Source organism: Electrona antarctica (genome assembly GCF_951216825.1).
Source record: "Electrona antarctica genome assembly, chromosome: 14".
NCBI lineage: Eukaryota > Metazoa > Chordata > Actinopteri > Myctophiformes > Myctophidae > Electrona > Electrona antarctica.
Window position 1 is genome coordinate 27,327,707 of NC_136795.1, and position 27,457 is coordinate 27,355,163.

A 27,457-nucleotide genomic window follows, 5' to 3' on the forward strand; every position below is an offset into this window, starting at 1 on the left:
ACGACCTGCTCTACCTCTTTGATTGATTGATTGAAAATTTTATTAACAGTTTGCAGAATTACAGTACATTTTAAGCACAAACTCAATACAAAGGCTGTTAACTGTGAGTGGACGACCCAATTAAGCATTACACTTGTTTACAACAGGGTCCACCATGTTCAAATCATCAAAACATTTAGAGACGTACAAATAGACACTTCTATATAGACAAAGAACAGTACAGGAATTCATCATAATGGAGGTAAAAAGGGAAAAGAAACATATACAGTGAGGGAAAAAGGGGGGGGGGGGGGCGGTGGGGGGGGATTCAGATTTTACGGGGGCCAGTTTCGAATTGCAGCCATCCGTAAGTGCCCTTTGAGAGCGGTTTTGAAGGAGTCAAGGGATTCGCATGTCTTAATGACTGTTGGTAGGGCGTTCCACATTTTGGTGGCATAGGAGCGAAAATAAGTCCCTTGTTTGTGCCGAATCTGGGTTGAACATGATTCGTTGCACTCCCTCTGGTGTTGTGGGTGTGGACTTCGTTAACATTAAGGAAGTATCTACACAGGTACATGGGTATCTTGGTGGAGTATCGAATCTTGTGGACCAGACCCATTGCAAGATGCTGTACTCTGTCGCCGACCCTAAGCCATGCCAGTCTGTCAAAGTGGGCAGGGGTGAGGTGGGTTCGGGGGGTGAGGCCAAGTAGGAGCCTGACCAGTTTGTTTTGGGAGGTCTGGAGCCTAGTTTTAAGGGCCTTTGAGGTGCTGTGGTACCAGGAGGTGCATGCATAGTCAAAGAAGCCTTGTACAAGGGCTCCTGTTAAGGTCTTCAAGGTGTTTTTGTCGACCAGTGAGGAGATCCTGTAAAGGAATCTTGTTCTTTGGTTGACTTTTTTGATTGCGTTGGTGGCCATTTTATCACCGGAAAGATTAGCCTCCAGGATGGAACCTAGGTAGGTAATTTCATCTTTACGTGTGATAACATTGTCACCCACTCTAACCAAGAAGCCATTTGCCTTGCTGAGATTACTATTAGATCTTGAGCCACAGTCGCCCCAACGTTCTATAGGAAGACGCTTGAGAGGCATTTTTACCAGATGCCCGAACTATGCTGGCTCCTTTCCAAGCGAAGAAGCAGCGATTCTACTACTCTGAGTCTCTCATGTGTGACTGAACTTCTCACCCTATCTCTACGGGAGATGCCAGCCACCCGTCTGAGAAAACTAATTTCGGCCGCCCATACCATCTTGATGAACTGAATACACAGGACCAAATTGGAAACAAGCCCCTATGGCTTTTTGTGTTATCCTTAACAATCATTGTCAAATTTACCTCTGTACTTATGCAAACTCTTAATAAAGTATTCAATCAATCAATCAATCAATCAATCAATCAATCAATCAATCAACATTGTTCAGTAAATGTAATCTTGTCACTGCAACTCAAAGGATGCTGCCCTATTTCTCTTATATCTACGGGCTACGGCTACCTCTATATTTGTGTATATTCCCAACAGGAAAGTTTAGTTTAATACATTAAATTCTCCACTGGCATGTTCCTCTAGTTATAACAAATGAAAGAAATGCTAATTGTATTAAAGAAATTCACGAGAAAATCATTTGAGACATTTTGACATACCGGCATAGGCTGCTACATTTGTGTTGTGTCATGCCATGTGTCACCACCAACAATGACTAGTATAGTACTACCAATTAAGGCTCTGTTCTAATTTCTAGTGTAGCAGTTTATGTTTATTTATTTGACATGGACATCACAATCACATTGGATGAACCAGATGCATTGCTTACACTTACAGTGTATTAACACCTGTCCACAGGAGGTTGTTCTATTTCTAAAATAGAATAACACTCCTATACATTTAAGGGGTATAGGCTAAATTGTGTATAAATAATATATTTTATTGAAGAATAGAAAACATGCTGAAAACATGGCATTATATGTCCTGGAATGACTCAATGTTTAATTCAAAATTATAAGATGTTTAGAATTGTGGCTCAATCAATTTAATAATAGGTATACAATACATTAATATGTTTTCATTCAAAACAAGGTTATCGGAGGACATGCAGATTTCCCCTAAAACATTGCCTGTTTTGTGTAGTCTACTGCTATTGGTACAGAATGTACACTGACTCCATTGGAAGCTCCTGCAAGATGTTGCTCTGCTTGTTTATTGCCCATAGTGCAGTTTTCATGCTCTATCTGCACACAATGACACAAACTGCCTTACTGTATTCACAGCATTACTTTATTTCCAACATTGGTATATAGGCCTACTTAGGTCATACATGAGTCACTACCTGGTACTTGGAACACTAGTGTCCATTGTCATCGTGGTGTTGTAATGCTCAGTACAGTGACATTGTCAGTGCTCTGCCCTCAGCCGTTACAAAAGGACGGTGGCAGAAAATGAACGGGAGCCAAGTATGCTGTCACCATTATGGGCTAGCTTATTAGAGTTGATAAATCTACAGTAATACGGTAACATTTCTGATCTTGTACTTGTACAATATCATGAACCATCCAGACCTCTCAGGTCATCTGGGAAAAGCCTGCTTCCTGTCCCTGTAACCAAGAATAAGCGAAGCAGCATTTAGTTTTTATGCATTATGTTATGTACCATGTATCTGGAACAAACAAACTCCCAGAAAACTGCAGGACTGCTGACACTCTTATTTCTTTTAAAACACAAGTAAAGATCTTTCTGTCTGCCACTTTGAGTTATTGTTGTAATTGTTGTATGTTTTGCACTCCGTCCGTCCGTCCGTGTGCCCGTCCGTCCGTCCGTCCGTCCGTGTGTGTGTGTGTGTGTAAATGGTGCATTTATATAGCGCCTTTATCCAAGGCGCTTTACATAGATTGTGCATTACATTCACCCATTCACACACACATTCATACACCGATGGTGGCGGAAGCCATGCAAGGTACCAACCAGCACATCGGGAGCAATTTGGGGTTCAGTGTCTTGCCCAAGGACACTTCGACATGTAGCCAGGAGGAGCCGGGATTCGAACCGCCGACCCATGGATCATTGGACGACCTGCTCTACCTCTTGAGCCACAGTCGCCCCCTGTGTGTGTGTGTCCGTCCGTTACCAGCTAATCTCGGCACCGTTCCATGCAAAACTGCACACACATTCCCTAGATGCCAATGATGAACCTCTGCCCCAAATTTTCCAGAACAGCCTGTTATAGCACCACCAGGAGGCCGACTTTTGTAAAACACATTTTTTGCTATTACTCCTCCAGATTTTGTCCAAAAATCCCGCAAATCGTTACACAGTATCTCTATAGTCATGTGCTCAAGGCAGATCTGTCCGATATTTCATATTCCATCCTAATTGGCTAACATTGGCTTTCAAAGTTTGCAGGACTGGCCAGTTTTGAACAAAAATCCTCAAATCATGAACGCAGCGTGCAATTTACGTGAAATCTTTCACGCACTTTCCTACTAGGCTGAGGAATATATACCCACCCTTATCACATTGGCCTGTTATAGCGCCACCAACAGATGGATTTTTGCAAGACACTTTTTTGTTACAAAATGCCTCAAATCATCCAATTGCCTTCAAAGGCAAGAACAAATGGCACCCTTTTCACATTGGCCTATTATAGCGCCACCAGGCAGGAGGCTACAACCTGACCTGCCCTGGTGGAGACCTGTGCCCCGAGGGGCACTTTTTCTAGTTTTTCTTTTTTCTCTATCTGCACTGTGACTCTATCTACATTTTTACTTGTTTTATGCATCCAAATGTAATTTCATAATTTTTCAATTGTGTTTCCTTTGCTTGATGTTCTGTGTAAAACACATTGAATTGCCTTTTTTAAGATTTGTTTTTGACCTTTCTGCCTTTATTGATAATTACAAGACGGACAGGAAAGAGGGAGGGAGAGGGGAGACACCAGACATGCAGCAAAGGCCGTCATGAACACATGACTCAAACGCATGACACGCCGTCATGGGCCAGAGTGCCTATATATGTGGCATGTGCCTGGACCACTAGTATAGGCCAGCGTGCGCGCCTGGACCACTGGGCCATGGGGTGCCCCTTGAATTGCCTTGTTGTTGAAATGTGCTATACAAATAAAACTGCCGTGCTCCTTGCCTTGTCAACTAGAAAAGTACAAACCATTGAAATTTTGAAATCCAATAACCATTATATATTGCTGATGATATGTGTTAATAATGTCCTCATAATCAATAGAACAAAGTTATACGTGGTTAATATGAATTAGCTGGATTTTTTTAAATAAATAGGGATCATGAACAAATCAAAGAAATGTAGCACAAGACGCTGAGAGATCTCAACAATGTCTCATGAATAAAGATATGCTCCATAGTGAGCTAAGATCATCCCACATCACATGCTTACACAAAGACACACAGACTCACACTTTGTATTTCATTCGGTTACATTTTTCTGCATTTCAAAGGATCTTATATATATATATATATATATATATATATATATATATTATGTATATATATATATAGTATGATATTGTCTTCCATTGTCAGAAGAGTGTCATGATTGTGTGTTTGGTTTATTGGTCTGGCTCCGTCTGTAAGTCTTTGTAATCTTGGGACAACGATTAACATTATTATTTTATTATTATTATTGCTATTTCTTCATTACTGGATGTCTGGATCGTGGAGAATAATCGGGCTAAAGACAATTTACGCACATAATTTCTCTCTTTCTCTCACACGCTTTCTCTCTCTTGCCAGCACGCACACCCGCCCGCACGCCCGCACGCACGTAGGCACGCACGCAGGCACGCACGAGCACACACACACACACACACACACACACACACACACACACACACACACACACACACACACAGACACTTGTCAACAGTATGGCACCACAGACAAACGTAAACACATCCCTATTGTTCTATTGTTCTGCCCCAATCAACACAGCACTACTCATTATTGTTCACATGAATGAGAAACACATGCAATGCAACAAGCCATTCAATAAAACATGTGCTGTAGAAACTGCTTTTAAAAGAAGACCTACTGTTTATAAGACACACATAATACACACAATTTTCTCCTTCGGAGGAATTGGAAGACTGAAGACTTTATTGTATTTTACACTGACAAACAGAGCAAACAAGGTTATCGGAGGACATGCGTATGAAATAATAAAACGAGTTCAGATTTCCCCAAATAGCCTCCTGCAGCTTTCCATGGAAAATGGCAAAATGGCAACATTAAATATCAAATAATTAAAAAGAGGAATATTGAGAGAGGGAGAGAAAGGTTTTTCATTTTTCACTGGTCAGAGTGGATTTGTGGGTCTGGGGTATTCAAAAAAAATGTGCGCACTCAGACGTAACCTTTGACCTGTGAGGCAGCCCTACGTGGACTGCTGTCTCCACTGCTGAAGGTGGGAGAGCCAGGCATGCCAGGAGGACTGGATCCAGCGTAGAGCAGGGACCCCCCTATAAGGATCAAGGCAGAGGCCACCCAGCCGACGTAAAGGGCCGGGCCCAGCTCACGCTTATGTGGCGCTGCTACGTGTGGGTCATAGAAGTCCCTGATGATGGCATGGGCAGTCCAGCAAATGGGCACAAGGTACAGGAAGCCTGCGATGGCGAAGATGGCACCAGAGATGCGAGCGACACGGGCCTTTAGGCTGTTCACACCAATGCACTTGGTGCACTTGACTCCTACGACACCCAGAGCCAAAGACAGGGCACACATCAACATGGAGAGCACCGTTAGACCCCGGGCAGCTTGCATGTCACTGGGCAAGGCCAGCATGCTGTCGTACACCTTACACTGGATCTGACCTGTGCTCTGCACAATGCAAGTCATCCAAAGGCCCTCCCAGATGATCTGAGCCACCACTATGTTGTTACCAATGAAGGCAGTGACTCGCCACATGGGCATGGCACACACTAGTGCCCCACCAACCCAGCCTATGATGCACAGGATAAGGCCCATCAACTGCATGCCTGTGGTTGCCATGGCAACAGGTGTAGTCTGGATCAATTAGCTTCGTCTTGGCTATATGAAATCTGTCTCTCTCCTTGCCGCACCAAGGCCCGACTATAGTCCAGAGAAGAGTCGTGATTAGGTCAGGGCACTCTATACGGCTGGAAATGTGTGGTAGACTCTGGTCCACTGGACCCCCTGTGATAGGGTCAGAGAGCTGCTGAGGTCAGTTTGGGGCAGACGAGGGCGGGTACCTGAAACAGAAAAACGGAAAGCTGGTTAGACTCCAGCTCTTGAGTACATTTTGTCCACTACACAAGTAGTGCTGCACAGCAGTGCACACCATAGTAATAGCAACAAATATGAATGACTCTTAACAGGATTACTACTTGATACAATTAGCATAACACGAGTAAGATTTTAAAAGATCATGGAGCATATATTTATCATAAATATTTGGAAAACAAGCTGGGAGGGCCATGGTGAGTGGATTCCAGTGAAGAGCAAAGAGAATGGCTTCCTTTGACACACAGCTGTGGGTGTCAAGCTACGCCTGGCCGGGTGAGTGGATAATCTCAGAAAAACATGAGGAGATTCTGAACACAAGCAGCTTTCATGGAGACTCGTAGAGTGGGCCAGGACGACCTGTCACAGTCTTTTACCAATACTGTGAATCAACTCATCTCTTTATAGCACATCAATTCATATACTTAATTTCTGCTTGTATAGCACATTTAGCATTGGGTTAAAACTGTAAGCATATAGATTCAATGCTGGAAGAGGGAATACATATTTACATATGATGACACATTTGTGCTTTGAAATAACTAAAACAAAGTTCTACTCTGTCATTTCCCCCCCAAAGTTGACTACTAGATGTTGGTACGGTATGAGACAGCTTGAGATTTACCTCAAATTAAGCGTTCTGGAGTCAAACGCCTTCCCTTGGTGATGGTCCAGAGTTTGGTTTTAGTCTTCCAGTCCTATGGTCCAGTAAGTTCGTTGTGAGTGCCTGGAGCAGGTTGATGGTGATGGCCCTGAGAGGATCTTCGCTCAAGAGGGTCAGGTGAACTGAAGCAGAGAGGTGCTGATCGGCTTCGACACACCAGGACTGGACTGAGAGAGGGGGCTGTCCTCCGAGATGCCAGCACAAGACTGTGTGGTGCGGTGGGCAGAAGCACGCGCTTCTGTGCGCGCCCGAGTCAGTGTGTGAATGCGTGAATGTGTCCGAGTGTGTCTTCCAGTGCCTGGTGTGCGAGCACAATGCCCCGCTGTTCTGCTGTGCCCTCCATCCCCGCTCCTCTGCAACCTCTGTCCCACCCATACCCTGCACCCCACCATCCATCCAACCCAACAACCCATTCTCTCCTCTTTTTCATCTCGGGCCCTCTTGTTCCATGATGTGAGCCTTTTCTCTCTCTCTGTTTCATCTCGCCTTCTCTCTCCTGTACTGCCATTTTGTGGGTTCCACTGAAGCTTCACGTTGAAGAAAGTACATGTGCTTTATGTTGCTCCTTACCTTTGTGCTCATGTTCATGAAAGAGAGGTTGAAAATAGTTATGTAATGTTCTGGAGTGGAATGGGTCAGCGGTGGGCCATTCTTCATTGTTATTATCTTAATAAATAGCATGATTGAAGCTGAATAAAATAAAAAAATTATAAATTAATATATAAATATAATATGTAGAGTCTGAAGATTTCCTAAAAGTTCAGATGCTGCAGCAACTGGAGATAATCTTTAAGGGGGCAGTATTTTTGCCACTGTACAGGCGCCCAGGACTGAAGAAAGGATGGAGTCTGTCACTAAAGGTATCCGTGAAGGTGTGGATGTGGACCCCAGTGTCTACGCAGTAGAAGGACACGTGGCCCGCTCTGTAATCCAAAAACACGCCAATCTTCGTGGGCTTCTGTCCCAAAGCCAGCAGGGTGACGGGCAACGTGTTGGCCACGTACTGGCCTCCAGGCTTCAGGCTCACTGTCCAGTAGCCGTTGGCCGGACAAACGGTGAACTTGCCCTTCCTGTTCACAGACTGTCTGACCACGCCGAGACTCCACTCTATCTTCTCCCCCACCTCCACCTCCCAGTAATATCTCCCGCCGCTGAAGCTCTCCTTGCCCAGGGTGTTAGCCACGCGGTCGAACCTCTTGGGATTTTCGGGCACCTCCTGGAGCTTGTCTGTGTGTCTCACCTCTTTTCTGTCATCTGAGACACACAGGGCAGGGTGGGCCGTCTTAGGACTCAGGTTAATGTCCACTGAGACAGAATGAAGGACAGAAAGACATGCAGAGGGAAGTCAAGCAACTGTTATCAGGTAATACAACATAACAAAACTTTGGTTCGTGTCCCTGCACCCAATGCTTACCTGAGTATTTTTCGATTCGCTTTAGTTCTGCAAACGAAATAATTGAAATCTTAGTGAGATATAGGAACAATACAGTAGAATCTGGGTTACACAGCCAATGAGAAGCACAATAATTTATGTTAAAAGACATGAGTTGAGTGAGATATCATATATGGGCCATGCAAAAAATGTCACTAACCTGATTTGCAGAGCCTGTTCACCTCCCCCCTTATCTTATCCATTTCCTCCGAAAGGGCTCGTCTTGTGAGCCCAAGACAAGGATCAGCTTCTATTGTAACCTTGGACCAATCCTTCATATTATAGGGGCATATGTTGGAACTTGAAGTGATGCCCTGTGTTGTGTAATATACAAGCAGGATATTACTTTGAGTGTAGCAATTTACAGTGGTGGAAAAAGTACTCGCATTTTTGAGGTGTGCTAGCCCCTCCTATACACAGGTTTAATGTTTGTCTTTAGTTCAATGTTTGTTTTGTAAACGCCATTGACAATGAAGGGAAAAATGTAACTCATTACGTCATATTGTCTCTTTATTGTTAATGGCGTTTAATGTTTGTGTTGGCACCGTTTGTTTTACATCTTACATCACCTAATCAACATGAGTTAGACTTTAATATATTTTCGCCCCTCACTTCACACGGGTGTGATTTTTTACTTAAGTAAAGTATCAATACTGAAATGTAGAAGTAACTCTGTTACAAGTAAAAGTCTGGAATTCAAAATGTATTTGAGTAAAGGTATTGGTAAGGTATATACATTTACTTAAAGTATCAAAAGTAGAAAGAATTATACAGAAGGTCCAATTTCACGAGTTTTCAAATGCATAAAAAATGTGAAATGTATATGTAACTACGGTTTTCAAATAATTGTAGTGTAGAAAAAGTACAATATTTGCCTCTGAGATGTATTGAAAATTGGAAATACTAGTCCAGTAAAAGTACCTCAAAATTGAACTTAAGTACAGTACTACAGTACAGTACTACACTTTTTGTCTATCACAACCATGACTCCCCGAATGCTACTGCACAGTGCTCAACCTTTTTCTCGTCGTCTCCTTCATCGTCGTGTAGCTCAGACACAGATTCGTTGTTCTCGCTCCTCATCAGTTCCATGATCTCCTTTTCGAGCTCCTTCACAAACTTTTCTACTCTCTTCTCTTCCTCTCTCTGCCTGTCCTCGATTGCCACCACGACCGCTTTGTGGCTCTTCTCCATGGCATTCACCAGGGCAGAAAACACTCTCTGGCTCTCACGCACCTCTCGGTGACAAGAGGTCTGATTGGACAACATGGTCATCATCATTATATCATAATATTATCAATATGAAATTTAAAAAATGTAGTTGTGTTTTCATAACGTAGTTTTGAACGCACCTTTACGAGCTGTAGAGAGCATTTGATCCTTTCTATTTTCTGTAGTCTCTCTTGAATCAGTTGCTCAACATATACCTGCGTGCGTGTGTGCGTGTTTGTGTGAAGGAATAAAGCAAGACACAAATGAGCAATGACAGACATATCAGGTTAATGTATGTTATACTATTTTGATAGCTTTATGGAGGAGAAGAAATGGCAGCAAGATTCTAGTTACCATCTCCTCGACAGGTGTTTTCTCTGGTCGAGACTTCCTGAAATTGTCTGATACATCTGCCAGGATGTGGTTGACACTGAGGCCAGGCCTCTGAGTAAATACTCTCTTGCACTCGGGGCAGTAAGACTGGTGACGGGTCCAATACTGGCAGAGACAAGTCTTGCAAAAGCTGTGTCCACATGGTATGGTCACTGGGCTGATGAAAATGTCCATACACAGATGACACAAGAAGTGCTTCTCTGGGAGGAGGCCTATCGTAGACGCCATACCCTGGAAAGGACAGACAATGCCTTTTACAAACCAGCATTGACAAATAGGACAGAATGTGGCAGCGCTACATGTCTCTGCTCAGCTCCCATATCATGAGTAATTAATTATGCAATGTATTGGGAAATAATTGTATAAAAGTGAAAAGGACTATTGTGAATTATAAATACTAATATTAAACAACGTATAATAATGTAGTATGCTGTTCAAGATGACTCATCAGTGACATCTCTCTGCTCCTTCAGACAGGAAGGCACATAGAGGTTTCCCAGTTTGTTACAGAAAGTTATGAATGTCCAATAGAAATATGTCTCGCATACAGTAGCCAGATCTTTCTTCACACTTTGATTAAGCACTGATTAAAAAGATCCCACATAGTTGAAAATGTGTTATGAAGCTCAAACCAATATAAATATAGACTTGAGATGAATACACATTTAACTTGGCTTCAAAGAAAACAATCAAGCTCAAATGTATCTTGTTGAAAGCAAACCTACTGTGAATGAATGTATTTGAATACCATGTAGGAATGTATATATTAAGAAACAATAATAGTACGGTAAGTATACATTCTTGTAACAGTTTTTGAACAAATATTTGTGAAAGATTTTCTTTCAGTTTAGAATAACTGTTTATTTTTGCACTCATAAGCATTTACAGTAGAGCACTAGAGCAAAATCAATCAGATCAACAGTTTTCAGTTCAGCACAGTTGAACTTATGCCCTGGGCTGTATAGGGCAGCATTCCACCTCCTGTTACATAATGGTATTACACAAAAGGAATGACATGTACTCTATGTTCATTTTAATGGCCGTGAAGGGCACGTTTGTAAAATGTTAACCCTCTAACAATGTAGTTGCACTATGCACTATACCACAGTTCAGTGCTGTTTTATTTATCAAATATCGAAATGGATAGAATTATTTTGGTTCGTAAGAGGAAGTTGGAGAGAAAGATGACGCTGAGTGACTGACTGTTCAGGATTTAAAGTATGCGGCAGAACAGGTAGTCACAACACAAAGGATCTTTCAGGTTACTGCTAATGAATTCTTTTGAATAATTCTCACAAGACATGATACCTTTTTCTTTACTTCAAATACAATGAAAATGTGTAAATTTCAACAATAATGTGGTGAACATAAAGATTCTAAAAATATTTCTAAACAACAGTTTAATCGTTTTTTAGTTTCAGTTTCTTCATGGTTTAATCATTATCAAGACAGAACACAAGTATAGTTTTAAAAAAGAGAATTACAAACTACTGATAAAATAAGCTTGTAAGAGGATGACAAAGTTTACCTTACCTATACCAGCTGTCCACATATAGTCTCTGTTTCTGGATAATTCAGACAGTACAATGGACTATGGCAGGTGTATACTTACATGTAGGTGTGTGTTGTTTGGGAAAGGGGCAGTACTTTAAACAATGGCATCTAGGTTAAGACTCCACCCCGCAAAGCATTATGTACACAGCTAGTGACCACTGTCGGGGGAGGTCAACCAGTGCAATACAAAACTAAAGAGAGATTGAGAGATTTACAGAACTAGTAACCATTGCTAAACAATCTAGTTAAAATCTGCATGTAAACTTGAAATGATCTAAGGCTAATTAAAGTTACACATTTTCTAAATCCAGTTTTGAATCTGACCAGAACATGTAAGAAACCACAGCAACGTACCAAAAGTGCATGATATAAATTAACATGTTTTAACACTTTGTTAAAAACAGGCAGGTTGTGCAGTTTGCGCACATCCAGTCCCTTGCTGGTGCTGGACAATAGGTAATGTAAAAGAGAGAAGTCCGCACACAGCTCTGCTCCACAGTTAAATTTAATTTAAAACAAGGGCATTGATTTAACAAACACAATTTCACAAACACGGACAAGAAAACAGGGCAGTTCTCGTCGGCCACGTGACGTGACCCACGACCATATAGGGGAGGCTGTCATTGTCATTGATCTTGTCACCTGATGAAGGCCAACCATGGCCGAAACTACACCTGTGTTTTTTAAATCAATGCCAGTGTTTTAAAATAAATTAAACACTGTGGAGCAGAGCTGTGTGCGGACTTAACACTTTGTTCCCACATAAGAGATCACATGAAATGCAACACTGTTCATTGTAATCACGTTTGTTTATCCCTCTCCTGGACGAGGAGATGCAGAGAAGAAGCGATTAATGAAGATGGAGTTGAAGTTGAGCCTGGCAGGAGGTGCAACTCTGTCATCCATGTGTTTTATGGCCACCTGGGCTGCACCTCCCGCTGCACCCCCCACAGCACCACCTATTATCCCATACAGAACCATCATCCCTGCGCCGGCCACAGCCCCCACTAGGACGCCCATGCCAACCCCAGCACAAAAGCCCATTCCCAGCCCTCTGGCCCGGGAGACTCTGAGCCAGTCGTTGTCCACTTCTGCCCGGGCTCTGATCTCTTCCCCAACAGCAATGTTGTAGGCTTCTTTCTGCCTGTTCAAGCCCTCCCTGTTGTACTGTTTCTCCAGTTCGGTCCACACCTTCTCTGTCTCTAGCTCCTTCTCTTGTCTAAGTTTCTTCTCCTCTTTCTTCACACTGTCTTCCGCCGTACGGAAGCTCCTATTGGAGAAGTGGTCGCCCCCCAAAGACTTCACCATCTGCTCGAGCTTCTGCAGAAGCTCCCGGCTCCGGCTGCGATCCCTGCAGTTCTTGTTGAAGACATGGTAGCGTCCCCCAAACATCTCTATTAGTTCCATCACCTTGTCATTCAGTTTTACTTTATCCGGGTTTCCTCCGTAAGCCAAGAGGACCATGCAATGACAGATACATTTATCTCCAAAGCGTCTCATCACAAGCTTTGGGGTCCACATGTCATTTGGGGAGATCTTCTCCAGGTCAAATGCAATGAGCAGGGCGTGAGGACCAGGGATGCTCAAACACATGGACCTCTTCAATTCCATTGTCTTCTTGGCTTGGCATATGTCTTTTTCATAGATGTTCAGTCCATTGATCACAGCCACTCGTCGCCCAGCCAACTCTCCAGTGAACTTTGTTGCACATGGAATGCTGGTGGTGTCTTTAGAAAACAGATGCCTACCAAGTATTGCATTGGTACATAGAAACGGAGATGATCCAATGCTGCCGATCACCATAAGCCTCAGTTCAGGTTCTGTGAAAACTAACAAAAACAGGTGAATACATAAATAATTAATGAAATTAAAATAGTGTGTATGTCAAAATTATTCATAACTGGTACAAAGGAAACTCACCTTTCTTTCTTTTATCCATTTGGCAGGTTTGCACTGACGCTTTCATTCACTTGTTGCAAAGCTGTTGCATGCAAATGTTCAATCAATGGCTTTAAATACCTACCCTCGCCCCTCTCTTTCAACCCCTCTCTCTCTCTCTCTCTCTCTCTCCATCTCTCTCTTTCTCTGATTGGGCACCAGATTTCAAATTTGGTGGAAAATATCCTGAGGGCATGAGGCTGGCAGAGAGCACATGCTCATTTATTGATTAGTTCTTTATACAAAAGAAAAAAGATAATCAAGCACTCATTATGCAATACATGATTATATAATGTATGGAAGGTGCTATAAAATGTTAGAATTATTATACAACCAAATGTGATTGATAAAATTAGCAACTCAGCAATGGCTCTTTAGAGAGTAAATAAAAGAACATAAAGGTTTTTTTTTATTACAGTAATCATATGATTTATATAGGATAACTTCGTGCAACTATTACTAATCTAGATCTAGACAATGTTGTGCCTGTAATCAGGGAAGTCAATATCTAATTATCCTAGTCAGTTTGATCTTTGGACATATGATAATATTTTAGCTGTGTCCCCCAGTGAACTCCAGCCAGTAGTGCTCTTATAGACAATATATAGGCAACCGTCAAACAAGGTTTAGAGAGATTAGATAGCCTATAGCTCTTTGGATTTTGTCTCATCTTTATGTCTTTGTATCATGTGATTGTCTTTCCTTCATTATGATAACACAGTGATAGGGTTGGTGGAAAGCCATTGGACCTTCTCTTTACAAAAAAGTTGAATAGCTCCTGCCTTACTATGCTATTGTTTACTGTGCTTCCCTGGTATCCGAATGTACAGTTATTTGTGAGTGGTGCAACCACTCCCTTACGGAGCTATGTGTGTGGCTGGCTGGGTAGCTGGCTGGGTGCGTCTGAGCACGAAAATAGCATGGTTGTTTTTCACCCCCTGTGCGCAACCTAACACACACACAAACACACACGCACATATTAACTGTATATATGATGCTTTCGGGTGTGCCAGTACAGTACAGTACAGTACAGTACAGTACAGTACAGTACAGTACAGTACAGTACAGTACAGTACAGTACAGTACAGTACAGTACAGTACAGTACAGTACAGTACAGTACAGTACAGGATACAGTAGAGGGACACTCACACCGTAACTCAACTCAATTTCTCAACCGTTTCGGACGTGGGGCGGCGGCGCGCCGGAATCGACCTGCCCCCCTGGGCACGTTCCTGGGGGTCTGGATGTTCCCCACATGGTAACTCTCTCATTTCTCTACCGTTTCGGACGTGGGACAGCTCGCCGGAACCGGGCCGGCACCCTGGCTGTGGTCCTGTGGGTCTGGAACCTCCGGAGACCCCACGGGGACCCCCACACGGAGTTGCACCACTCCACCACTGATTTTTGTTTCTTTGTTGATTTTTTTTCCTTTTCTGTGCTGTCGTTAAAAAAAGTATGGTATTTTTGAGATGTTCATCCTCTACCAATGTTTTGTATAATGTTTCTTATTTAAAGGTAGTGTAAGTGATTTTCTTTGGTTAAAATAAGTGTTAAAAAGCTCTATATTGTAATTTGTGATAGTAGGCCTACATTGCTATAGGCTATAGAGTGTTTGTTCAGTCAGCAGTCAGGATACAGATTAAACAAGTGGAATTTTAAGTGATTAGTGACACTGATGACACAAAGAAATGACTTGAGCTGAGCAGACAAAATTGGAACTGGAAGAGTATAAAAATCACACCCGTGTGAAGTGAAGTGAGGGGCACACACTCTTATCATACATCATCATACATCACATTCTGTGACAATGCAACGACTCAAACTTAATACATGAGGTATGTTTTACGTGTAACCTCTATTAATCTAACTCTAATATATTAAAGTCTAACTCGATCATGTTGCAATGATTTAATAGCCGGTGATGTAATGGTCGTTCCCAAGTAGGCCGTGGCCCACGGCACGTACAAGTCTAGTTGAACTAAAAAACATTAAACCTGTACATAGGAGAGGCCCTCAAAAATAGCTACTCTCTCCTGTTTCGCTGTCATTTTGTCGCTTCCTGAAAATGTATTATTCTAAAGGTCCAGTATTCTATTAGAGCTGGAGAGACAGGGAAACCTCTGTTACTGAACAAACACTATAGCAATGATTATTACTATCAGAATAGTAATTTAACCTTTTAGCAAAAAAACAGAAAGTATCACTTACACTAAAGTGAACCTTTAAGGTAAAACTATGTGGTAGCATGTAAGTCCAAGAGGTCTGTAGCCTACTATAGCGTTCAACTCAAGCATGCATACATTTCAGTACTGTTACCGTACAAGAGTCGGAGAAGATAATTACTTACATCGAACAGCACCACCGCGTGGTCAAAGTGGGTAACGAACAAGCTCAAACTGGAAGACTGTTATTGTTTTCTTCCTGGTTCGCCATGTGAACGGTTCCGGGGTCCTATCCTAGGGTCCTACGAGGGCAATACTGGAAATACATTATAGAAAATAATTAAAATATGACCAAAATGGTTACACGTGCATTGCTTACAGCAGCATTTGCTCCCTCCTTACATGTAAGACGGTGCTCATCCGTGATAGAAAGAAGCGACTTAATTCAAACAGTGACAGAAGAATTCTCAGGCTCGAAATCTGTCCTGAACGAGGCTTCGCTTTATCTGCATGTGAGTTGAGTTGGCACAGTGACATTACCGCACATATCACTGTAAAAAATGGCACAACTAAACTAATATAATTTAAATGTACAATAATGTATGCGACCTCTCTCAAGCTGTCAAACTCCTAACCCTGTTCCAGTGTGCGTTAGCAGGAAAGCTGTAACAACGGGTAAAAAATTCCACTGCCATTCTGTTTTGTGCTGGTGAAAGTTTATTCTCCAGACCGGCTTCTCTGTATAATATACTTTTTTTGGGGCATAGAATAAAAATATTGTATTCAGAGCGCCCTCTACAGATCTGGTCTGTACTTGACTACTGGATCAAACTCTCTGTCACTTTCTCCTCTCTCTTGCAGTGGCCCTACTGTCTGAGAAGGTGTTCCTACTGCAATTTCAACAAGTATATTCCTAAATCTGACAATAATGCCGTAATGACGGCGTGCCTTCAGCGAGAGACTGAAACATTACTGCGACTGAGTCAGGTGTCCAGGTAGGTCTATATGGATATTTATTCAACTAGTAGTCACTACTCACTAGTCTGTCTCAAAATCATCTTATCTTACATTTCATCTTTAATGCCAATGTCAAGTCTTCTTTGATCTACTCACACCGTCACACGTCATTGATTATGATGTTTCTTTTAGCATCACATCTGTCTTCTTCGGTGGTGGGACTCCAAGTCTCGCCCATCCGTCTACCATCGCCGCTGTCCTGGAGACAGTTTCCAGACATGCTGCTCTCTCAGACGAGGCTGAGGTCACACTCGAGGTCAACCCTACGCCTGTAGGGAAGTCTAAGTTAGAGGACTATTGCCAAGCAGGCGTGAACCGTTTCTCCATTGGTGTGCAGGTGAATAATCAGTAATAATAAACTACTACTGGCTTAATTCAGGATCAAATTGCGTGATTCATCGTTTTTTTTCTTCTTTTCTTTCTTTTTTCATCACTCTAATCCTACAGTCTTTACAGGATGAGGACTTGAGAATTCTGGGGAGAGACCATAATTCCCAGCAGGCTTTACAGACCATTGCGGAGGCTCAGCGGCTGTGCCCAGGGAGGGTGTCTGTGGACGTCATGTTCGGACGGCCGGGACAGAGTCTTGACCGCTGGGAGAGCGAGCTGTCCGAGCTGCTGGTGCTGTGTGACGATCATGTGTCTCTGTACCAGCTGACCCTGGAGAGAGGTACCCAGCTGTTCAAACAGGTGCAGTGGCGTAACGTAACTGCGTACATTTACTCTGGTGCTGTACAATTTTGAGGTAGTTTTATTTATTTACTGAGTATTTCGACTTTAACTTTCTACTCCAGTACATCTCAGGGGCAGATATTGTACTTTTAATCCACTACAATTATTAGAACTTTAGTTACTAGTTACTTTGTAGATTTTGACCACTTCAACCCATACATTTTGGCCATTTGAAAATAGACGATCTAGCGGTGCCCGCTGGCCTACTGGTCCAGCCGCATATCACACATACATGTAGGCAAGTGCAATGTGCTGTGATGCGACACATTGTGACCTTGTAGATCTGCTATTTTCAAAAGATTTGTATACATTTTATACATTTGAAACATTCTGCATACTTTCTTTTTTTTCTTTCTCTTTTCTACTATTTACGTGAATACTTTTTCCACCACTGAACAGGTGCAACACGGGGAACTGACCCTTCCCAGTGACGATGTCACAGCGGCCATGTATGCATCCGCCCGGAGGATTCTTCACAAGCATGGCTTTCGGCAGTATGAGGTGTCAAACTTTGCGAGACGCGTAAGTACTCCTGTTATGCACCTTCGTCTAGGGTGAAGGAACATAACATAATTTCAGAGGAGACAGGGTTAAAAAAGAACTTTAGTTTATTGTTGTAGCTCTTTTTTTTCGTTAGCAGAGACGGAGTTTACATTTTCTTGTTCTTTGGTTCACAACTGTATAGTATTGGCTTCAAGGTGCAGGTTCTATGCTAAGAAAACGGCTCTAACTAGAAATCAAAAGTTTACCCCTAACTAGGCCCTAACAGAGAGTTAAACAAAAATACAATTCTAAATCCCTAACTAACCTAACTAACCAAAAATACAATAAATCAGGGAAAAGAAAAATACCTGGCACCCCTACATGGTGGAGTAGGAACCGGGCTTCACATATGAAGAATAGTAATTTACAGACTTAATAAGAATAACAATTATATATATATGAATGAACTAAGGCTTTTAACTTAAATAACTGGGCAACAAACCAAAACAAAAATATATCTAAGGCATAACTTACGGCAGAACAGAACAACTAATTTATAAAGAACAAAACTAAACCAACTGAACAAAAGGAAGAGAGGGGCAGGTCCAATCAGGGACCTGTCACTCACAGCCATGTCTATTCATTCACATGAGTACTGTAGCCAACAGTCTCATATTTTCATCAACTCATTCATAATCAGGGAACAAAAGAAACACAACTTGTGATATGCCATATAACACAATAGATTTCCAACTTATAATTATTATCCCAGTTTGTCAGTATAAATAATAATTATACTAAAACAAATATAATCAAATAACCAACAGGACCGTGGTCCGTAACAACTCCGCAAATGGAGTAATGGACATTGATCAATCAGTAATAGTATAGATCATGTACCGATAGTTTTCCTTCCCGATAGCGATTCCGATAACTTGCTTATTGGTCGATACTGAGTACTGATCCGATACCAGTAAGCCTATGTAATTTTAAAAAATCACACCTGTGTGAAGTGAGGGGCGCTCTTATTGATTAGATGATGTAATGATGATGCAAAACAAACATTAAATTCTCTTTATTGTTAATGGCGTTTTTAAAACAAACATTAATTTCTGTCCATTGTCAATGGCATTTTTAAAACAAACATTGAACTAAAAACAAACCTATAAACCTGTATATAGGCGCCCCTCAAATATGTGGTCCAGGGACCCTCATGGTTCCTTGAGATGGTTCCAAATGGACCCTTACTGCAACTTTGAGGATGTACAAATCAAATCAGTATACTCAGAGTTATGGGAGGTCCTTGAAATTAAAAGGTTTGAGAACCTTTTAATAAATACTGTAAATACAAACCCATTAATAATAGTTAAAGTGTAAAAGAATTTACAACAGAAATCTACATTCTCAAGAAGACCTTGTGTCTTGACTGGGAGCTTTGTGCAAAGAAAATCATCTCATCACGTGATAAATGACATGGTATCGGAATGGCATAGATTGGCATACTCGCCGATACTGATACTTGCATTTTAGGCAGTATCGGCAGCTTGTCCGATACAGGTATTGGTCAGAACAATTCTATCAGTTAATCAGTGGGGGTTTGTCTGTTGATGTGAGTAGTGGAGGCTTTAGTCAATGCAACTATTGCAACAATGAGGCTGTCGTGTGTATGTACGATGGTATGTCACTCTGTTTGCATTGACTAAATACACTGTTATTACAATTAACCTAGCCCAGGGATACCCAAAAGGTAAATCGTGATCTACCAGTAGATCACAAAGACTGTGCAGGTAGATCACACACATGCCCCTAAAATTATATATAATTAAAAAAAGTATATATATATATATATTGGTGTCTGCCACTTAAATTAAGGTGACTTGATTGATTAACATCAAAAAGGGCCTGTCAGTTCAAACCCATAATGCAATACTTTGCTTTGAGCACCGACATCAGTCGCATTATAAATATATAAACAACCCTACCAAATCCATTTCCTCCCCTCTTATTTCCCATCCCAATAAGTGCGCCACTACGTACATTTTTAAACAATTTTCAACAATGGGATAATACTTTTTTTTTGTGGGTAGATCTTGTTGAGCTGGTCATTTTTAAATTAGCTCGCAAGTAAAAAAGAATGCTTTTACCTAAAATGATATGCCCAAAATGTGTGACGAATTACATTTCTAACTCAATATCTGATGGTCAAAGTTGATCCACACTAGCCTGACACTTTCATTTTACTTCATTATTCGCCAGGAGTTTTTTTTTAATCGTAGCGATTCAGGGCTGGAGCCAGGCTAGAGCCACACAGCACAACTATGCACAACTATGCACTTGTTGAAGTGCTCTTTCAGTAATCTTCGATCAGTGATGAAGATGCCTGTGTGGTCTATTTTTATTTATTTATTTTTGCAGAATGCCATCAGTCTTCACAACATGAGATACTGGAAAGGGGGGCAGTACCTTGGTGTTGGGCCAGGTAAGTTATCAATGATTTAATCAAGACATAAGACATAATTCGTATTATCGAAATTTGATTAGATTTGAGGAGGTGTTAAGCCCTTAGTATGATGCCATTGTCTTTTCAGGAGCGCATGGACGTTTTGTTCCCCTGGGGGAGGGAGGTGTTGTTAGGGAGGCTCGTACCCAGACCCTGGAGCCTGACATCTGGATCCTAGAGGTCCAGCAGAGGGGACATGGAACACGGAGGAGGATCCCCCTCAGCCATCTTGGACTGTAAGCTGATTGCTTGTAACCGGTATTGTGCTTTTTAACTGGGGAGGCGAACATGCACAGCTCATAACATGTTGCGTCCGGGGCATGTAGATCAACTATTTTCAGCAAAGATATTTGGTGTAGATGGAAATAAGGATGCAAGCCAGTATAGAGCGTCGCAGTCCCGCCCCCTCGAGAGACCCGGAAAAGAAATCCCCGTTCATTTTCCTCATAGACTTTTCAGAAAGTATTTATTTAAAGACGTTTACGCCGTGGACAAAGCCAACTCTTGTCGTGACAAATCATGACAATAAACACAATGTTTTGGGCCAAACAAAGAATTTTGTTTGTTGTTTTTCTTCTTTGTAATTATTTGTTTGGTCCAAAATATTGTGTTTGTTGGCTTCGTACGACGCTTAAAAGGTCTTTAAATAAATACTTTTTGAAATGTCTATGGGAAAAATGCATTGGGATTCATTTCCTGGGCCTGGCGTCGTCATGAAAGGGGGCGGGACTGAGCTCTATAGACCTCCTTATATAAAGTTCTATATACAAATCTGTTTAAACTTTAAGTGGCTAATAAGTATATTTAGTAATAAAACATGGGGCAGGGGAAGTTGCCATTTTCATTTAGTTCATCACAAAAAAGAAAATACTTTATATAATATAAAATAAATAAATGTGAAATGTCAGTATGACTGTCATGGCACAGTATGAGCAGCGTGATAATGGTTGCTATTCCTCGTCCATTCATTCAGTTGTATTCTATTCTATTTTTGTCCTTTTTGAATAAATTCTTTATTGATAGATTACAGTAGTCTGACAGGAAATGGGGAGAGAGATGGGGGGTGACACGCAGCCTATTGTTGTTCTGGAGCTCTCAGTCATTCTGTCTTGTCAGTTATGTCATAGCCAGTCCACTTATTGTGATGTTCACTTATGAAGATTCTGTGTTTGGCAGATTGGAGGAAGTGTTGGTGATGGGACTTCGAATGACTGAGGGCATTACTCACCAGGTGATCCACAGTGAATGCACACAATTATCCATCCATTCATTCACATAGTGTATTCTACAGCAGTGGTTCTCATAGTAAGTAAGTAATAGTGGGGCACAGGGTGTCCTCAGCAAAATGAGGAACACTTTAATTGTCTCCATCAGGCCGAAGGCATGGGGAGAGAGTATGTTTTGCACTCCGTCCGTCCGTCCGTTTGTGTGTTTGTGTGTGTGTCCGTCCGTCCGTCTGTGGACAGCTAATCTCCGGCACCGTTGGCTTGATCGCAGCCATACTCTGCACACACACTCCCTGAATGCCACAGCTGAACCTCTGCCCCAAGGTTTTCACATTGGCCTCTTATAGCGCCACCAGGAGGCCGCTTTGTGCAAAACACTTTTTTGGACAGTACACCTACAGATTTTGTGCAAACATCACGCAAATTGGTACACAGTCTCTCTAGAGCCATTCAACGAAACTGGTCTTTCAGATTTTTCAGACTTCATCCTGATTGGCTAAGATTGGCTTCCAAAGTTCGCAGGAGTGCTCAGTTTCAAACAAAATGCCGCAAATCACGAACACATTGTGTGATTTCCGTGAAATTGTGCACGCACATTCCCACTAGGCAGAGGAAGAAATGCCACTTGAACATTTTCAACTCAGCCTCATGGTATAACTATAGCCTCTCGCTATAACTGGCCGATTGGTGTTTTTACCTCTAACTGCACGGATCTGTGTAAAACTGCTCTATATAGCGCCACCAGGAGGCCGACATATGTAAAACACATTTTCTAATATTACTCCTTCAGATTTTATCAAACTTTCACGCAAATCGGTACACATGCTCTCCATAGTCACGTGATCAAGACGGGGTTGTTTGATTTTTCATAATCCATCCTGATTGGCTACGATTCAGTATTTAAGTCCGACGTCATTTTGTAGTGCTACGTTACGTCCGGGTCCAAGTGGCACCAGCTCCCGTCCGCATCTCATTGTAAATAGAATATCTAAACGCGTGAATCTTTTTTCAGTTATTTTTCAGAAAGGAAGCCATTGAGGGTTAAAATGGGTCTTAATGCTTCCAACTCGAGTAGAATTAATGAATTATTAATGTTTTGTACAAGTGTCCATGACAAAAAAAATATATGATGTGGAGACAATAAAGACTATTATTATCATTATTATTGAAGGTGGTAACAGTCCATTTGCTCAGTAAAATATTTCAGGGGCATATTTAGAATGTTTGCAGGCTTGAGTATTTTGAATCTAGTTTGCATTAATGAGGATTTAGTTGACACAATGAAATAAAATGGCGATAGTATTCAGTGTGGGGCAGACGGCCTGTCACAGCCAGATTTGGGAGAGCAGCGCAGCTTTGTTGTTTGCGAGGAAAGAGCGTCACAGTATAACTCTATGGGGACACAAAAGCGACACAAAAGTAGGACCCGGAAGTATCTCAGGAGGAGGCGCTCACGTCACAGCTCAAATACTGAAATGGCTCCTAAACTTTTCAGGAGTAGCCCGCTTTGTACCCGTTTTGTACAAATCGCCACAACTCCTCAACACGGCGTCCGATTGCGGTGAAACTGTGCATTGCCACATTTGTAATTTTGACAACAGCATTGGTCGCCGTATACAGTTAAAGAAATATATCTGAATGCATGGCTTATCTGTTTATGAATGCAATATATCTGCTTTGCACTGGCATATTGATTGCAGCATTGGCAGCTATTCAGCTCTGACCTGGATCTTCATGAAATCTTTGGTACGTCCATGGATGTGCAAGAACTGCTCGCAAGCAGACAACTAGTTCTTGATGACAGGTACTTTATATTATATGAGCAGCATTTTATAATGGGTCATATTTGTATTGTCGATTTTCATCACAGAAGGAGAATAGTGCTGATTTCTGTTTTGAGTCTCTGACCTTTTGCTTTCTAGGGGCCTGCGCTGCTCCTGGAAGGGACTGGCCTTACTGGACAGTATGTTACCAACCCTACTGCTGGACCTGGAAACCCAGGTCACCCAGAGACAACAGAGAAACCATGTGGCCAATAGACAGAGAGGCAAAACTGCCTCGCCCAGTTGACAGATCCCTTAGGCGCAGTGTCCACAGAAAACTTGTGCCGGAGCACTACCTTTTGCCCACAAGCAGTTGCCTCACTCAGTACATGTGTAATGCTCTCTGGATATATCCAAAGCTGTCTGTGGCTCAAAAAACCCTTTATGTGGACACAGCACAGCCCTTTATGGAACTGCCTTAGGTTAGGTCCACTGTGCACAGTGGGCAGGGAAGGATAGTAATGCCCAGCAACAGGGAAGTTGCTGGAAACAGGCTGCTCTGTGACACTACTTTCTACTCTGTTTGAAATCATTGGTTGCTGGCTGCTCGTAGTATGTCATGTGTAGCTGTGCTTTTTGTAACCAAAATCAATATCCACCTTTACTGTAAGTTGTGTGCCACGATCTGTCTGATGACTGATATTGTCCTCCTAATGCGTGAGGGCCACTGAGGGGCTGTTTTATTTTATTAATATTATTTACGGGGGTAGACTTCCGTGTTCTGGCTGATACGACAATAAGCATTTCAATACATTTTGATCTTTGTTGGGTCAAAATCATTGTAAAATACTATAATGAAATGATACTACTGGAAAATGTGCAGGTCGGAAATAATGCAGGTCCCACAACATTGCTCTATGCAGACTCTGTATGTGGTGCTGGTTTCATTCATGCCCTTTCCAGGCCTATGATTTATTAATTTCCTTGTGGATTTAATTTGCTTGTTTCATCTGACATATCAGGAAGATGCATGACTGTGGAGCCTTACTGATAAAAGTGCTGTACGTTAGGTGTTATTTTCAAGTGTGTTGGCACTTTAAATTCCATCATTTCCACACATAGCTGCCTTGGCAGCCTGGGCTCCTACCCACATCTTCACCCACCACATCCAGTCTGACCATAAATGGTTATTTATTATTGGCCCTTTGAAAAACGGAACACATAGCCTACATTTGGCCTAGAAGAGACCTATTTGAAAAACCCAGCAGTACAACATGGATAAGGGCATTGTTTTATTTGTTTTAAAGCAAAACAGCAATACAATAAATACACAAATGTCTAATGCATTTGTTAGTGCAACTACAGAGTATAACTCCTTACATAATGATATATTGTAGCATACTACTACAATGGGTTTTTTATTGAGAAGCAACACAGTTCATTGAATTTGACACTTCTCGTGTTTGTTTTGTCCACCAAGGAGTTTGACCTGCTCCAGGTCGCTTTGGAAGCTCGGGCGGCGTGCCAGCGGGTACATAGTGGCCAGAGGACCGTTGAGCTGGCTCGGTCTCCATTCTCGCAGGCTACCTGCTATCAACAGTTGATACGTGTGGATGGAGATGTTTTGGTGTTCTGTCGGGCTGGTCTCGTTAGGAAGCCGTCCCTGTTTGGCGAGGGCACTAAATGCACATGGTAGTCCGGTGCCCTCCTTGGCAGAAGTTTCAAAGTATGCAACCCCTTCACCGCCGAGGATTGAGTCAATTTCGAAGCGGCTGACAACTCTCGCCATGGGGTCCAAGTCCATTTTGTTCCCACAGACCACGACTGGAACTTTTGCAGTGTTCTTCAGCTTCATCAACTTTGACTTGGCTGCATTGATCTCCTTAATCAACTCACAGACCTCCCTGAACGACTCCCTGTTGTCCACACTGAACACCAGCAGAAAGACGTCACCTGAAGAAAATACAGATTTGTTACATTGTATTCATTTCACTTCATATGCCTAACACAGTGGTTTTCAAAGTGGGACCTCTCTCTAGGCCAGGGGTCATTTGAAGCCTATAGTAATTTAATTTCACTATACCTCAATTAGTTTAAATGTAATCAATTAAAATGGTGTGAGAAACCTATTCAATAACAATATGTTTCAACATCACCACTATAAATCTATTTCGCATACAATGTATAATATTTTTGAGCTATAGGTCAGAATCATTTGAAATGGGCATGGCTTAATGAAAGTCTGAAAGTTCGAAAAGAGCTAAATCAAAAGCATAATGTGCAGTCCTTGACTCCAGTCCTTACCTGTCAATATTGACAGCCTCCGTTTAGCGGGGTAGTGTCTCTCTCCCGCAGCGTCCAGAATATCAATCTGATATTCCTGTCCTCGTATGTGGTACAGCTTGGTGTGGAAATCCTCCGTCGTTGCTTCGTAGTTTTCTTTGAACTCCTCGCCCAAGAAGCGCCGGAGGATGTTTGTTTTGCCCACTCTCGGTGCGCCAAGCGCAACTATGCGCCGACAGTTCCGTGGTTTAACCAGAGTCTGATTAAACGCCGTTTTGATAACGGTGTCTGTCAGGTGCTGGGCGCGGGCTTTGCACTGGAGACGCCGGATCGGACTGAGAGTCATTCTACGGTGGAAACGGCTGTGTTTGTTCGCCGATGGCGATGCCATGCGCGCTTGGTGATGCCCGGTAGAGCCGAAGGTTTTTTCGGGGATGTCATCAACGGACAGGTAAATATTTTCAGTTGTGTTCATCTCCTCCATGATGTTTTCAATATGTCCAGGAGGCAGGGTACGGGAACGTAATGTCTCCGCTCGGTTCCCTGAGCGACATGTCAATGTGTGTAGAGGCATTATTGTCTGTCTGCACAGAAGGAGCGCGTCGGCCGTCGAGCTATATAGGAGTACAACGTCAAGCGCAGCGTCATACACTGAACTGATTCCCCTCAGACAGAACACGCTCCTTTTATAGCACTGGCCTTCAGTGGCCTATGAAAGGCAGTATCCACTCAAAACACATCACGACACGACATCAATGATGGGTTTCAATAGCCCCATTTACACCTCATCAACGATTCCCCATCTATCTCTGGTGATGGGGCCCCATTATGGGGCCATTGAAACTATCACAGATGGGTCTTCTATGCCTAGGTTTCACTAGCCATGCAAGGTTTCACTTGCCTTCAATGTAAATGAGTCAGATATAGCCTACACAATGCCTACACAATACATCCTAAGTGCTTTTGGCCATAGCTGGATGTGCTATTTATTGTATTCTATTTTTGTGTCCTGCCCTGTGAAGCACTTTGAGCTGCATTTATGTATGAAAGGTGCTATACAAATAAAGTTTATTATTATTATTATTATTATTATTATTATTAGGCCTATGGGCTAGGGGCTATGAGACGAGACGGTGAAAACCAAGCAGAGATAGCATATTAAGAAACAAATGCCATAGGCCTATATGAACAGAATTAAATTAGCTATAGATTGTTAAAATCCACAACCAAAGCCCAAAACCTTGGTGTGGCCTGCATGTTGAATTTCAAGAACCACCTTAAGAATCATTGATTATAAAGGATTTATTTTTCAGCGGGATTTATAATAATAATAATAATGATGAGAATAATCTTTCCATGGTGGATTAACGTGTCCCAAAACCAAAATCCGCATGACTCCAATTGATTCAGAATGCTGCAGCTCCTTATACTAACAAAAAAACTAGACGGACCCCTAGAAAGCAAAAGGAAATTCATCAGCAGTGCACTAGTCTCCTTCTGCATGTGGTGAAAATCCACAATACATGATCATCCATAACGCTGCCCATATTAAGTAGGCTACCTGTCACCTATCAATGTAGAAATACCATGTTACAAGTAAAAGTCATTTATTCCACATTTACATCAAAATGTACTCAAAGTACCAAAAGCAAAAGTAGGCCTATACTCAATATGCAAAATGTCCCATATTTCAAGTTTTCTAAATGAATGAAAATCTTTTGAAAATAGATCTACAAGCTCAAGGCGTTGCCTTGCGGTGCATTGTGAGCTTGTAGATCAGCTATTTTCAAATAGCTGAATTAGATTTGGCTCAAAGTGGTTAATGTATGTTTTGTAATAATCAATCATCTACAAAGTC

The 27,457-nt window shown here is 42.0% G+C and overlaps 5 protein-coding genes across 5 annotated transcripts; 1 reads left to right on the forward strand and 4 right to left on the reverse strand.

Annotated features, from left to right (window-relative positions):
• Nucleotides 1-5,342: 5,342 nt before the first annotated feature.
• On the reverse strand, nt 5,343-5,987 carry cldnk (claudin k; the record flags this gene model as incomplete). Its single annotated transcript, XM_079520794.1, has 1 exon — nt 5,343-5,987. One exon carries the CDS (start codon nt 5,985-5,987, stop codon nt 5,343-5,345), a length of 645 nt encoding a protein of 214 aa, XP_079376920.1.
• btr02 (bloodthirsty-related gene family, member 2) lies at nt 5,983-11,835 on the reverse strand. The gene is made up of 8 exons (XM_079520968.1): nt 11,474-11,835; nt 9,902-10,171; nt 9,688-9,762; nt 9,353-9,589; nt 8,496-8,649; nt 8,318-8,344; nt 6,865-8,208; nt 5,983-6,208 (listed from the first exon to the last, which is right to left on the reverse strand). Exons 2-7 carry the CDS (start codon nt 10,166-10,168, stop codon nt 7,664-7,666), a joined length of 1,305 nt encoding a protein of 434 aa, XP_079377094.1. The 5' UTR covers nt 10,169-10,171; nt 11,474-11,835; the 3' UTR covers nt 5,983-6,208; nt 6,865-7,663.
• A 281-nt stretch (nt 11,836-12,116) lies between these two features.
• LOC306937299 (GTPase IMAP family member 6) lies at nt 12,117-13,478 on the reverse strand. Its single transcript, XM_079520970.1, has 2 exons — nt 13,415-13,478; nt 12,117-13,323 (listed from the first exon to the last, which is right to left on the reverse strand). The coding sequence occupies exons 1-2, from the start codon at nt 13,458-13,460 to the stop codon at nt 12,305-12,307; spliced, it is 1,065 nt and encodes a 354-aa protein (XP_079377096.1). The 5' UTR covers nt 13,461-13,478; the 3' UTR covers nt 12,117-12,304.
• A 2,342-nt stretch (nt 13,479-15,820) lies between these two features.
• rsad1 (radical S-adenosyl methionine domain containing 1) lies at nt 15,821-24,385 on the forward strand. Its single transcript, XM_079520967.1, has 10 exons — nt 15,821-16,107; nt 16,457-16,590; nt 16,745-16,949; nt 17,060-17,302; nt 17,744-17,866; nt 20,243-20,306; nt 20,416-20,563; nt 21,504-21,558; nt 23,254-23,357; nt 23,476-24,385. The coding sequence occupies exons 1-10, from the start codon at nt 15,943-15,945 to the stop codon at nt 23,621-23,623; spliced, it is 1,389 nt and encodes a 462-aa protein (XP_079377093.1). The 5' UTR covers nt 15,821-15,942; the 3' UTR covers nt 23,624-24,385.
• A 135-nt stretch (nt 24,386-24,520) lies between these two features.
• Nucleotides 24,521-26,243, reverse strand: rasd2a (RASD family member 2a). Its single transcript, XM_079520969.1, has 2 exons — nt 25,621-26,243; nt 24,521-25,269 (listed from the first exon to the last, which is right to left on the reverse strand). Exons 1-2 carry the CDS (start codon nt 26,171-26,173, stop codon nt 24,755-24,757), a joined length of 1,068 nt encoding a protein of 355 aa, XP_079377095.1. The 5' UTR covers nt 26,174-26,243; the 3' UTR covers nt 24,521-24,754.
• Nucleotides 26,244-27,457: the final 1,214 nt, after the last annotated feature.

Coding starts and splice junctions, on each gene's coding strand:
- LOC306937299 (XM_079520970.1), bottom strand. CDS start 13,460: ATGAAAGCGTCAGTGCAAACCTGCCAAATGGATAAAAGAAAGAAAG. Junction 13,324..13,414: donor AATGGATAAAAGAAAGAAAG/GTGAGTTTCCTT, acceptor TGTTTTTGTTAG/TTTTCACAGAACCTGAACTG.
- rasd2a (XM_079520969.1), bottom strand. CDS start 26,173: ATGCCTCTACACACATTGACATGTCGCTCAGGGAACCGAGCGGAGACA. Junction 25,270..25,620: donor GAGGCTGTCAATATTGACAG/GTAAGGACTGGA, acceptor TATTTTCTTCAG/GTGACGTCTTTCTGCTGGTG.
- rsad1 (XM_079520967.1), top strand. CDS start 15,943: ATGACCAAAATGGTTACACGTGCATTGCTTACAGCAGCATTTGCTCCC. Junction 16,591..16,744: donor CGACTGAGTCAGGTGTCCAG/GTAGGTCTATAT, acceptor TGTTTCTTTTAG/CATCACATCTGTCTTCTTCG. Junction 23,358..23,475: donor CAACTAGTTCTTGATGACAG/GTACTTTATATT, acceptor TTTGCTTTCTAG/GGGCCTGCGCTGCTCCTGGA.
- btr02 (XM_079520968.1), bottom strand. CDS start 10,168: ATGGCGTCTACGATAGGCCTCCTCCCAGAGAAGCACTTCTTGTGTCAT. Junction 8,650..9,352: donor AAGGAGACGACGAGAAAAAG/GTTGAGCACTGT, acceptor TACACAACACAG/GGCATCACTTCAAGTTCCAA. Junction 8,209..8,317: donor GCGAATCGAAAAATACTCAG/GTAAGCATTGGG, acceptor ATTCTGTCTCAG/TGGACATTAACCTGAGTCCT.